Source organism: Parambassis ranga, chromosome 21, assembly GCF_900634625.1.
Source record: "Parambassis ranga chromosome 21, fParRan2.1, whole genome shotgun sequence".
Taxonomy (NCBI): domain Eukaryota; kingdom Metazoa; phylum Chordata; class Actinopteri; family Ambassidae; genus Parambassis; species Parambassis ranga.
Window position 1 is genome coordinate 2,894,799 of NC_041041.1, and position 14,095 is coordinate 2,908,893.

The 14,095-nt window shown below is 41.7% G+C and overlaps 1 protein-coding gene across 2 annotated transcripts in view; it reads right to left on the minus strand.

Moving 5' to 3' along the window:
* Nucleotides 1-14,095, minus strand: part of fgf14 (fibroblast growth factor 14) — a 90,775-nt gene that overhangs the window by 19,126 nt on the left and 57,554 nt on the right. For both annotated transcript variants that reach the window (XM_028393328.1, XM_028393329.1), the window contains exons 2-3: nucleotides 6,493-6,603; nucleotides 2,999-3,102 (exon numbers count right to left, since the gene is read on the minus strand). In XM_028393328.1, coding sequence (XP_028249129.1) covers nucleotides 2,999-3,102; nucleotides 6,493-6,603 — 215 coding nt within the window. The remainder of the gene's footprint in view (nucleotides 1-2,998; nucleotides 3,103-6,492; nucleotides 6,604-14,095) is intronic.

Below are 14,095 nucleotides of genomic sequence, written 5' to 3' on the forward strand. Positions count from 1 at the left end.
CTCTCCCCTTATTAGATTTCAGAAGAAACGCCGGATCCAGGGAGCAGCCTGGGAGAGAAATTAGCCAGAAGTTTATTGGCTCAGATACAAAAGGAGCAGATTGAAAAGGGGTGAGATGATTGAACTCTCCTTTATTCCGCCGTGTGTCCTTTGTGCCGAGCCGCACAGTCACTTTGATGCTATCTCTGTCATTTGAGCCGCTCACACTGCGCCTTGGGTGCCTCGCACAAAAGAATATGATGCACACTACCAGAAGCCCCTGAATGGGCTTTCCATCTATTTTCAGAAAGACTGGAACTCAACTGGAGTGTCACTCATTATCAAAGTACATCATCATAGTAAAAGCCCCCAGTAATGTATTCAATATTGTGATAGAATGCAACTAGCCAAGTGAATTCTATTCAATAAAAATGACCTGGCTTCAGGGGGAAATGATAGGCGGTATTGAGAAATAATACTTTTTCCAATAAAAACACGTCGCACGGATCAGAAATCAGCACGCATTTATACACTCGTCAAAGAACATCCTGAAAATGTGAGTGCACTAAAATCAAATACTCCTAATGGGTAGAAAAGGTCGACTGTCAGATTGTCACTTGAGAGGGAACAGAGTGATAATGGGAGGAATGGCTGCACCTTGCTTATAGGAGGAGGCACAAAAAAGGAAGGTGGAGGAGGAGGAGGAGGAGGACGAAGAACATCTTACAAGGCTGCCATTATCAGAGTAAATCACACACTAAGGAGCAAAGAGAGACTTCTGAGTGGGCGGCTGGATAGTTGAGGTCTGATCAGAACCTCCATTAGCACAGAATTAAGCTGCAAATGGAGCCGAGTGAAGAGAGGCGAGCAGAGAGCTGAAAGAACACGGTGCTCCGAGCAGACCCACTTCACAGCACTCCTGCCTGGACTAAACATGTCCGGGGGCATGTGGACAAAATAACAGAAATACTCTGAGAAGCTCTGCTGCTGGCAGGGGTTATGACCTGAACGCCAATTACAGGCACTTATCAGCTGTTAGGCAGGACTGCCAATCAACGTTACACAGGCAAGACGAGCCTAACCAATGTGATGTACACTGATGTAACACAGTGCATGTGGGTTGTTTACATTGTAGAGGGGCTACCTGCCTTCTGGGAACTGGTTTTGTTATACATAGTTTTAACAAACGGATTTAAGATCTCTGCAATTAAGTATTCAACCACTTTCTGACATGCACTTCTTTACTTCTTTATGGTAATCTAATGGCGTCAGGTTCATGTCTGAATGAGCGTCCTTTTACAGAATATTCACCACCTAGTACTATCTTTCACCACCGGTCTGAACTACAGACTAAAGATCAGCCCATCCTCCAGGAAAACGTTACATGATGTCAAAATTTCAGTCTTTGAAAATGTAACGTCACCTCTGATGGGTTCAGGGACTGCGGAAGGACATTATTGTCCTTATAATATGTGTTTAATGTTATGAATGAATGTGTGTTTTAAGACAAACCATGATCTTTACTTAACCTCTTACCCTATTTTAATGCCCAACCTTAACCCTAACCACGGGCGAAAACAAAACAGCTCACAGCGTCAGGGGGATCTGAACCCTGGTCTCCTAAGCTGTGCTCTCTGCTATGTTGTTTGTACCACCCCCATCCCAAATCTACCCTACCCTACCTACTATCGTGAACTCTTGCAGCTGTATAAGTCCCATGATCGGGCGACATTAGACACATGTTCTCTTAGGATAAATGCAACTGTTGTAGGCCAAACAATCTAAAATAAAAAAATGCCATATTGGAAGCAGAATCTGCGCAGTGAAGCCAAATTATTGTTCTTCCAGCCAAACATCTATCCTCTGCAGCTGTTGGGTCAGTGCAGTGTCTCCACTAACATAGAGAATGAAGAGTTTATGTTGGCCTGACTTTAGGAGTGATGTCAAGTCGTGCATCTTTCTATAAAATCACATTAAAACAATAGCAAACACGGGATTACAACCAATAAAGAGGTGTAGGCATCAGCGACAGTCTGAGAAGCAGCAGTAACATGAACGAACAGGCGATGTGGAAGGAGATGCACATCATACTGCGGGTCTCTGTGATAATGGATGCCTGAATGACACTGAGGGACATAAAAGCAATCTACGTTGATTTTGCAGGGCAACATCTCTGCAATTGTAATCTGTACAGTGCATTTCCATAACAAAATCCACTGGATTCTAGGTCAATCTGCTTCAAATGATTTTCATTTCATGGTCAAGCTGTGATTACAGAACACCATTGGAAGAGGTAGGCCTTTTCTAAACCTCCAAGGTAATGAAGGAGGAATAAGATGGCAATTCCACTCTGCACTGCGAGGATTAGGGAACACGAGGACAGCAGCGGGAAGAAGAGACAGTGATTCTGATGGATACTCTTGTCTGAGAGGGGGTCTCTGCTCCCAATGTTCCTCCTGCTGATTGATTTGAATGACTGGGAGAGGACAGCAGGGAGGAGGAGGAGGACTAGAAGCACTATCAGTGCTGCATGGTGACGTCTCTCTCGGCTCTAAGCATTATTTTTGAAGGAAGCTAGTCGGTGGATTGTGGTGAAGTCCTGACAGAGCGGTGCTAAAACACGGCGCAACAACAACAGAATACCCCGCTAACAGCACAGATATCATTTAGCTCGATAGCTAAAGACATAAATTGTTTTTAATATTCTTCTTAATAGCATGAAGGCAGAGCAAATTCTCTGAATTATGCCATCTGATGTAAAATTGTATATAATAAAAACTCTGAAGGCATTCATCCAGATGAATGGAATTCTGGTACGCATGCGTTTCAGTTTAATGGGATCCCTAACCTTCACTGAAATGCAATTATCCTGTGGCAAGTGTGGTAAATATTTGTAATATATATCTATATGTGAACGGATTTCTTTCCCATGGCATGCACAGACAGAAACGTCATATAACTTTGCAGGTTTATGCAGTGCAATAAACAAAAACAGAGGATAATCGTGTAGAGTTCTTACTGATGTGTACAGATGCCCCTCCCCGTTCATGGCGATGTATAACCCTGTCTTCACGGACTGAATGGCGACAACTCTGAGGCCCACAGGAATAAGGTTGAACAAAGCTGGGAAAACACACAGGCATGCATAGAAATATCATTAAAAAAACACAGCTGTTTATCATCAGTGCTCACTGTTGCTATTGGACGATCTCTGAAGAAGAATGGCTGCATGGCTGGTGGACGTGACTAGCCTAGCATGCAGCAGCTTTGGCCAATTGGGCCAATAATTGGGGCCAGCACAGGTTTAATGGCACCTTTGTTGTTGCAGCAGGAGCATCAGGCCTGGTGGTTAATGGTTTATACTGTGAGAAACAACAGGACTCGCCTGGTTGTGACACTAAGCATGTTTATTTGGGAGACTTTAGGCACTTATTGACCTCTGATGACCCTGAAAGTAATTGATATTGGCAGGTTTAGAGCCTGGAAGAAGGTCTGAGAGAATGAATGAATGAAGGATCATTGGGTTTTTGGTCGATATCAAAAATAAATCCAACGTTGTGTGGTAAATCTGATCTTTGTCTTGTAATGGCCTGGTATATATTCCCTATACACACTATCTATAATCCTTACTGTTTCAAAAAGTCGCCTTCAGCCCATCAGATGTGACATGTGCCACATCTCCTCATGCTGACGGGAGTTAAGTGACACAATGTGGGGTGTCAGGCCAGCGTTAACACCAAGCACTGGAATCAAATTAACCACCTAGCCTGAAGCGATAGAGGAGCGGAGCCAGAACAAGCTAATAATACCCCTTTCTCTCTGTTAAGCCTACTGTTTCCTGGTCCACTTTCCCTCTCACAGAAATCTGTGTGATTCTAAGGCTGCATTTTAAGGAGGCAGCTTCAAAGGTTACTAATGATGAGGTGCTATATAGGCCTGTGGGTTAGAGGAGGCTGACTGGAGGGGGGTGATGGTTTATAGGCTGAACAAAAAGATAGATGTAACATTCCCTGCAGGTTTTCTTGTTAGTCCAAAAAATGGTGAGCTGAGGCACACGGGTGAAACCCACCTCACATCCAAATACAATATTTATACATATAGGTCCATATAGATAATATATGGACATTTGTGCACATTTTAAAAAACTATATATATCTAGACCATATAAAAATGTATCTTTCTACATGTAATATAGATGTATTACACATATAGAGGGATATCAGAGAGGCACAGTTTCATACCATCGGTGTATCCTTGCACCTTTAATCTGGATATTTCTCTGGATAGTTTATGTGAAATAAAGCCCAAAACACTCATCAAATTGTTAACAAATGTAAAATTTTAAATGCAAAAACCACAAAAAAACTCCCCCTGCAACATAAAGAGGCGTGGTCATGACCTCCATGTGATCTACTTTACTAAAAATATTGTGATAAGATATAAAAAAAATTGTCCTTACATATACAGTGGGGAAAAAAAGTATTTAGTCAGCCACCAATTGTGCAAGTTCTCCTATTTAAAAAGATGAGAGAGCCCTGTAATTTTCATCACAGGTATACCTCAACTATGAGAGACAAAATGAGAAACAAAAATCCAGAAAATCACATTGTAGGATTTTTAAAGAATTTATTTGCAAATTATGGTGGAAAATAAGTATTTGGTCAATAACAAAATGTCATCTCAATACTTTGTTATATACCCTTTGTTGGCAATGACAGAGGTCAAACGTTTTCTGTAAGTCTTCACAAGGTTTTCACACACTTTTGCTGGTATTTTGGCCCATTCCTCCATGCAGATCTCCTCTAGAGCAGTAATGTTTTGGGGCTGACGCTGGGTAACACGGACTTTCAACTCCCTCCAAAGATTTTCTATGGGGTTGAGATCTGGAGACTGGCTAGGCCACTCCAGGACCTTGAAATGCTTCTTACGAAGCCACACCTTTGTTGCCCGGGCGGTGTGTTTGGGATCATTGTCATGTTGAAAGACCCAGCCACGTTTCATCTTCAATGCCCTTGCTGATGGAAGGAGGTTTTCACTCAAAATCTCACGATACATGGCCCCATTCATTCTTTCATTTACACGGATCAGTCGTCCAGGTCCCTTTGCAGAAAAACAGCCCCAAAGCATGATGTTTCCACCCCCATGCTTCACAGTAGGTATGGTGTTCTTCGGATGCAACTCAGCATTCTTTCTCCTCCAAACACGACAAGTATTTTGGTTTCATCTGACCATATGACATTCTCCCAATCCTCTTCTGGATCATCCAAATTCTCTCTAGCAAACTTCAAACGGGCCTGGATATGTACTGGTTTAAGCAGGGGGACACGTCTGGCACTGCAGGATTTGAGTCCCTGGCGGCGCAGTGTGTTAATGATGGTAGCTTTTGTTACTTTGGTCCCAGCTCTCCGGAGGTCATTCACTAGGTCCCCCCGTGTGGTTCTGGGATTTTTGCTCACAGTTCTGGTGATCATTTTGACCCCACGGGGTGAGATCTTGCGTGGAGCCCCAGATCGAGGGAGATTATCAGTGGTCTTGTATGTCTTCCATTTTCTAATAATTGCTCCCACAGTTGATTTCTTCACACCAAGCTGCTTACCTATTGCAGATTCAGTCTTCCCAGCCTGGTGCAGGTCTACAATTTTGTTTCTGGTGTCCTTTGACAGCTCTTTGGTCTTGGCCATAGTGGAGTTTGGAGTGTGACTGTTTGAGGTTGTGGACAGGTGTCTTTTATACTGATAACGACTCCAAACAGATGCCATTAATACAGGTAACGAGTGGAGGACAGAGGAGCCTCTTAAAGAAAAAGTTACAGGTCTGTGAGAGCCAGAAATCTTGCTTGTTTGTAGGTGACCAAATACTTCTTTTACTGAGGAATTTACCAATTAATTCATTAAAAATCCTACAATGTGATTTTCTACATTTTCTTTTCTTATTTTGTCTCTCATAGTTCAGGTATACATATGATGAAAATTACAGGCCTCTCTCATCTTTTTAAGTGGGAGAACTTGCACAATTGGTGGCTGACTAAATACTTTTTTTCCCCACTGTAGCACCATATGAATATTAAAAATATCGATGTTTTGTACAATTTATGTCTACATATAGGTTACATATGTCTATGTCTACATATGTCTACACACTACATGCATGCCAATATAGCCATATATTACCATATATGGCAATATCGGTTAGAATATAGGGTGATATAGGTCATATATTCTCTCAGTCATATCTTTAATCATGTATGACTTCATACAAATTAAATGTGGAGGTATAGAAAGTTAAAGGACACTTTAACATAGACATATATGGGGATTGACTCACTTCTAGAGGCAGCCTCAAGTGGCCATTTGAGGAACTGCAGTTGTTGACAAAGGTTGCTAAAAATGCTGTTGTGGAGGACTGTGCTCAAGGAACCCCTGCTAACTGAGGAGTTCATTGTGACCTCTAATATATCAGACGCCTATCAAATGCCTCATTGAAAAGTCAAACAGACACTTTGGAGGTACTCACAGGAATTACTGCTGTCATCCTTGGTCCCATCAAGAGAGCCATCGGGGTTCATTTGCAAGTAGTATCCCTGCCTGCAATATAACCTGGTCACTATACCCTTGAGCTGGGGATCTGCAGGAGAGAAAGAACAAAAAAAACACAGAATAATTAGAAATCCACAAATGAAATAAACGTCAACACATTTATAAAAAGTCGGTGCAGAACGATTGTGACTTCTTGTGCTTTTTTTTTCGCAGGCAAATCCCAGAGCCAACTTTCCAGGCACATAAGCCCCATCCTGCTCAGAGATAGGCCATCCAATTATAGGCAACAGAATTAATCTGTGGTTGCCTGACTCCCATAATGAACCCAACAGCACCCTCTCTGGGTCCTGGCTGTGTAGGATGTGAGAGCGTCTGTGCTCCGTCCCTCCTAGCTGACCCAACAGGGGAATTAGCCACATATCCACTGTAAATAAATCACTGCTGAGGTTAAATTGCCCAGAGCCGCTGCAGCACAACCAGTCACGTTGTAATTTTGTTGTCATTTTGTGGGTTTGCAATAACATGAAGAGAAGCGAAAGTGAAAATGTAAAAAGGAACTGAAAAGGACACATTTTAATAAACCTGTGCATGGGTTGGGAAATATTGCTTGTGTTCAGGCTCTGCTACAATATTTCTTCATCTGTGTGCTTGTGTGTGTGTGTGTGTGTGTCTGGGGTCGTATAACATCAACATTAGAGTTATCGTGGAGACAGCCATCACACCAGATTTCATTCTAAGAAAGCCCAGAGGGAGGGCTGAACGATCAACTTCACCTGAGCCGAAACCACGCTCCCTGCACGGCTGTGTGTGTGTGTGTGGGGATGTGAAGGAGAAAGAAAAGGATAGAGAGAGAGAGCCACAGAGGAGAAGTGAGGAGGTCTTGCTGAGGGCACAGTCAGGCTTTTTTCTCTGTTGGTGTGCAGCTCGGGGCGTTCTCTTCTGAAATGCTTCTGTCGGGGTGATGGCATTAGGTAGCTCTGAGACCTTTCCCTTCTGCCTGAAAGGGGGGAGAAAAATGCCTCTCTACCGGAGCATTCAATGGCACCGCTTCACCAGAACAATGAAAAGGTGGCTGAAGCAGACTGTCAGAGTGCATGGCTCCGTCGTTCATGATGTGGGCTGACGGGATTTCTCTGCTTTACAATAATACAACGCAAAACAGATGCAGATGTTACTCTGACGGCTTCATCTGTTCTCTGGTCCTCTGTGTTTAATATCAGATGACATGTCTTTAATGTGCAGAGCTTGACTGATAATCCTGATTTTAGTGAGTAGAAAATTCTAAAAATGTCATCTGAGGTAGCTATAATTAAAAACTTTATCACCCTGACCATCTCTTTCTGCATTATGTTCTGTACAAAAATTGAATAAAATGGCAACAGCAACTATTTACCTCTTAAGTTTGACTTCCCACCCTTATACTAGGCTTTAAACTGCCCTGTGAGTCTTTAAAATAATCGTGAGTCTTCACTGATATCCAACACGATCCTTCTTTTTCAATACAAGCACATATATTTTCTACCTAATTACAGAGAACATAAATCTTTCCGGTAGTGAAATTAACGTATTAAATTGGCCAATTAAACTTGTAGTGTTCAGGGAATATCAAGGCAGAACTATCACAAGCAGACAGCGGCTACGCTAGCAGTTTCTGTCACTTTAAAAACATCCACACTGCAGACATAGTGTCCCTCATATACACTGACGATCATCTTATCGGCTGACGGCTGACGGCTGGTTTTTTTACGTTTAAGGTAAATATCTATCAAAAATATCAGCATCCCTAATGGAAATAGTACTAATTAAAAATCCACCAATCCACCAAAAATCCACAACATTTTGAAGCCAAATCTCACACTGACGATTTCACCAACCAACAAATATTTAGAAGAATTGTCAACTAATAATTCAGCTGACTTTATTTTTTATTTTTAAGTCATTAACAAAACATTAACATTAAGATGTTGTTACTGCTGAAGGAGAATAATTTACAACCCTATTTTTAATGTAGTATGAGAACAATAGACAGCTAAAAATATAAACGAAGCTTTAGCATTAGAGCCCTGCAATAGACGGGTAACCTGTCCAGGTACCTCGCCTGTTGCCTATTGACAGCTGAGGTAGGCTCCAGCTCCCCAATGATGCTGTAGTACAGGACAACTTGGGCTCAGAGAATAGATGGATGGATGCTTTAGCATTAGCAATACACCACAGACAGGAAGGGAAGCATGTAATTGGAGGTGGACACTGACCAACCACAGGCAGGTAGTGATAGGTAGCCATTTTTCCAGGGTTACAGCAGCTACAGATTTTTTTAGTACTGTCTATTGTGTGTGTAGAGATTTTCATTTGAGACTGCAGAAAAAAAAACTATAATATATATGTATAAATAGTGGATAAAACCAAGCCCACACTGGCTTTAAAGGAAAATAAGGTGCCATATAAAAGAGCAGGGCCACTGAATCTGTTTTTTAAATGCACTATTGACTATTGATGTCTCCACATTTTCTTTATTTTTATTATAATCTCATAGCACTGGGAAAATCTGTTAAAGAATTATACACATACAACTAACCAACCATCAGACACTGTCACCATCCACACAGCAACACACACACACACTTTTCACATGGATGTTTAATGAGCACACAATTCCCTTAAGTAAATGCTTTTTGTGCCGGTACACAAAGTTGGCGAATCTGTGATCGATTAATGACTCTGAGCAGCATTTAAACATTGTGGGGGAGTGAGATTGATTCTGAGGACAGCTCAGCGGGGAGCAATCTGTAATAATTAAAACTGTATAACTACTGGCTGGCTATGTGAACTCTTTGTGTGTGTTTGTGTGTCTGTGTGTGTGAGGTGAACTTGGCTCCTCCATCATGCTATAAATCATGTGATGCTGGCTGTGTTTCCCTGGGGCGACCAAGCCTGTATATCTCTCACACACACAGATTTCCCCTCCAGCATCGATCTTCAGTGCGTCTGAGCAGCAGCCAGAGAGCTGCAGAATTTTAGCTCAATTTAAAAACTGAAAAACATGTGAGATACATCTCAGTGGATGAACATACTGTAGGATTCAATCATGTCATCGGTGCATTATTTATGGCTGACACTTTAACATCAGATATTCATGTACAGTATGGCGGTGCAGGCATCCAAGTATATACATAATGGCTTTTGTAATTCTAATGAACCCATTGATGCCACACAGGCTGAAGGTCAAACTTAAACTCATGGTTAATGTTTACATTTATTTATTCTCCCACATGTTCAGATGCCTCTATAACAACGCTCTAAGTTTCATATAATTCAACACACACGACTGAGATACACAGCTTAACTGATATTTTAGCTTGAATGCTCACAATCTCACACACACACACACACACACAAATATGGCATACAGACACATTTGGCCAAACGACCAGACTGACTAATCCAGCTGTTGTCCTACTGTAATCTGACCACCAAAAGTCTGGATGGTGGCTGTGAGGTAGTTGCATCCTGTCACAGATTTCACACTCACTCTCACTCCTGATTGTGCATTAAGCATTAAATCTACTTAGGTTTAAGAACATATCTCTGTATGGGTTTAAAAGGACACTTTTCATTTTCCTTTTGGAAGCCATTTGTGACAACTGGAGTGCTAAAACCCAGAACGGTGTTAGCATCCCAGAGGTTTTTGGGTTTGAATTCAAGGTTTTCGTGTTTCATTTTAGATTTACACACATACACATGCATGCCAAGTGGCTAAGTGGGGCTACAAACATGGTGTTTATACTGCAAAATAGATTTAGCCATTGCAATGATGTCACGTGTTGTTGGTCTAGACTCTAGAGTACAGCATTAGCTTTTTACTCCTGGTGTTTAGGCTTCAAAAATATTTAAATGGTTTCATCAGTGAAGATTATCCTGCTGAACAAATGTGACCATCATAAACCTTTGTTTGTTTGCTTGCTTGTTTTGCAGAGGAAACAATGACATGCTAACATATTGGTCTTTAACACATCCCTGTATGTATCACTGCATTCCATCCTGAACTCACTATATTCATACAACCACTAGAGGGCGCCAGATATGCGTACACCAACCTTTTTAATTGAAGGGTAACATCGGCACCGTCTTATATTTTCTTAGTTAGCATGAGCTGCATATTAGGTTGGAACAGCAGCACTGACATTATCCAAAGGGTTGTTAAAATACATATTATTATTAACCAGAATATTAATTATAATAAGTAATATTAGTGGATTATAAATAATTTAGCAGTATATACGCTTTGATTGTTACATTGTGTTTTTCAGAATAACTGCAGAAATGCAGAATAAATTCAAGTTGAAGTCTGAAGAAGCCTCTGTGCTTTCAGAACGACTGTTCAGCACAATCAAACTTGCTGGTGCACACACTTTAAAAATCAAGAGGCGCTTTGAAAATGTCTCTGTGGTATTCCTTATAAATCTACAAGGTCTTTCACTCATCTTTTTTCCCCTCCTTGTTTCCCCCCTCTGGTCTCACTGAATAGCCTGCTTGTATAAGAGCCCCCCCCCTTCCCAAATGGTGAATGGTGTTTATCACAGATGGAGAACTCAGACTCCACTCTGCTTGGACTTTCCCAGTCACACTTGGATTGTTTTGTTTTTACAACAAACGCGCTGTATGATTCTTTGTTTCCAGGGAAACGGAGAGGTGGTTTTGGCAGCAGCAGGGGGGGTTTCCCTGGCAAACAAGGAGAACCATAAGATCTCAGATCTGCAGCAGATGTCCTCTCTACATATAAAGTGAACTGTCACAGAAAGGTTTCACAAAAGCAGCCACTGTACAGCTCCTGCATTCCTATCATGTCTTATTTTCTGTTGTGTCATCCCTCCTCAGTGTGTGTGTGCACAGACACATGTTCAGCTCAGTGCAAAGCAAACAGATCGTGGAGTATACGGACACACACACACACACACACAGGTACAGCTGCAGCGGTATTGTAGACTGCTGTCAGCCCTGCCCTGCCTGACCCACTTTGGATGTTTCTGGAATAAGAGAAGGGTTTTTCCAGCCTGTGCAGGAAACACCCCTGTATTTTACCTCTATTGTCAAATAAAAGTAGATCAAGCTCCTCATTGCAATTTCAACAATCAACAACATCTCCCGACATCACGCCATCTGATACCGATGGCTCCAAACGCTGAGCCGATGACGCACAGCTGTGCTCCGTCAACACACTCTTGAATAAACAGCCAGGAAATCATTCATCTCAGATGGGCTTCCAGATCATGTGAGCTAATCTGATAGTCTGATCTATGTAACATGATCTAATGATTTATGGATCTAATCTACTGAGATAATTAGAGGCAGAGCAGTGAGATTATGGGCGAGCTCAAGCTGGATGCGCCCTCAGCTCACTTACTGGGTTTGAGTGTAATAGGATTTACAACTCTCATCTAAATCCCTTAAAAAAAGCAGGGTGATCGCTGGTTCTGCATCTGCTATCAGAATGCCTGCATGATATGGAAATTAAAGCTAATATGACAGAGAAAACACAAAGTGTTCCTGACATATTCTGGAAGGTGTTGGAGGAGACCGGAAACTACATCTGTGCATCCTAATGATCACAGCAGAGCAATCGAGCCTTCGGAGATGTAACAGTATCGTCAATTTCAGGGTGTTGGGAGACCAAAGGTGTCGGTGGATGTCAAATAAAGGTCTTTCAGGCAAAAACTGTACTTTTGTTTCAGGTGCAAAGGAAGCAGAGTGGAGAGAGAGAGAGAGAATGAATCATCATCATCCTTTGTGCTGCATTCACAAACTCTTCCTGCCTGCATCTGATTGGACAAACTGGACCAACATAGCGGCTAATTTGGACACTTTGTGTCATTTCTGAAAAATCCTTCAGCAGAATGAAGCTCTAAAAAAACTTGTAAAGGAAGAAATAACCCTTCATTTTACATCAGAGACATCCATGTCTAACCAGATTTGCGGGAGAATCCATAGATCCATTTTTCAGCTAACGTGAGACACTAAACTGGTCCAGTTAAAGACATTCTACCTCCTTCCTGACCTTAAAACAACAGTCTGTCCAGCACCTGTGCACCTGCGTAAGAGCAGCAGGTTGTTATGGAAAAACTGTGTTTATAATAGAAAAATATCAGCGTTAACATCAATATGTCCGACACTTTTCCAAAGCACACCCAAATATATGCCGTTTTTAAGCCAGACACATGTTTACATGAGACCAAATCCAGGTCACGTTTTATAAAAAATAAATAAGTTGCCATCAGAGTGGAAAAATATGAATTAAAACCTAAAAAACTGCATGTTTCTGCTTCAGTTACTGACAATAAACAGTCTTTATTTGCCTTTTTTTCTTATATCACAATAAACAATATGACACTGTTTGTGTGTTACCAAGTTATAATCATATCCTGAGGTGTTTTATGCACATATGTAATGAGGAATCATGTGTTATTGATAGTGTGGAGTTTGCTTTGAATTTGACCTAATCACTCTGACACCAAAACACCATCAGTGCCAATCAATGCAGCCCATAAGAATAGATAATCTAGTGTTTCACTCCTCACAAGATCAATAGTCAACACCAAAGGGGGAACACTGGACTTCTCCTGCCACTCCCTCCTCCTGACACATCTCAGTGGGAATCTGAATGTGACTTCAATATATAATCACAGAGAAGCCGCTCAGCTCTCTGCAGGCTCAGCTGTCACAGCCCCAGCCCTGTCTTTGTGTCTCACCTGGGAAATGAAGACAACTGTTATCACAACACGTGTGATCAGCGGTGCATTCGGCTCACAAAAAATAAGTGGGTCTAATATTAAATTAAGCACACCAAACAAGTCATTAGTCTTACTAAGCTGTGCGCTCTTGTGATAATACAGCAAATAAGAAGAAAGGAGACAGAGACAGAGAGAGATGGTGGGGTGAGGGGAGCAACAGTGCGGGATTTTCAAAGCAGCCCCTCCTGACAGCAAAAGTCTGATATCACTTAGTAAAGATTTTCCTAATTCTCATGTGAGGATGAAATTAATGAAGTATATTCCCATTAGGGTTTTAATCACAAATAGTACAAAATTAAAGTAAGAGAAAACAGAGTGTTTGCTCTGATTAGGGATTTAAAAATGGGGACAGAATATTAAACAGCTTTCCTTCTTCACTTTAGTCTTCTAGGCTGCACATATGTGTGCACCGTTCTGTGGATTATCATCACTCTTCTGAGATTCGGGAAGCCCCCCCCTCGAGTCGCTCCATAAAATGGCCGTTCCAGGTGTGATGTTAAGTCATTTTAGGGCTGCCAGAGCAGGCATTTCAGATGAAACCGCACAAAACCACAGCAAAGCAAATAATAATATTCATTCTCCCGACCAGCCTCATCTCTGATCTAAGAGGAAACTGCTGACAGTGTCCGTGGAAAAGAAAAGATTAACCAATTCAGAGGTGACAGAGGAGGGCAGGCAATTAAACACACAAATATTAGGACAACCCCACACACACACACATACAGACACACACTGACACATGCACACGGTGGGTAGACGCAGAAACAGCAGTCAGGAGGATAACTGATTATGACC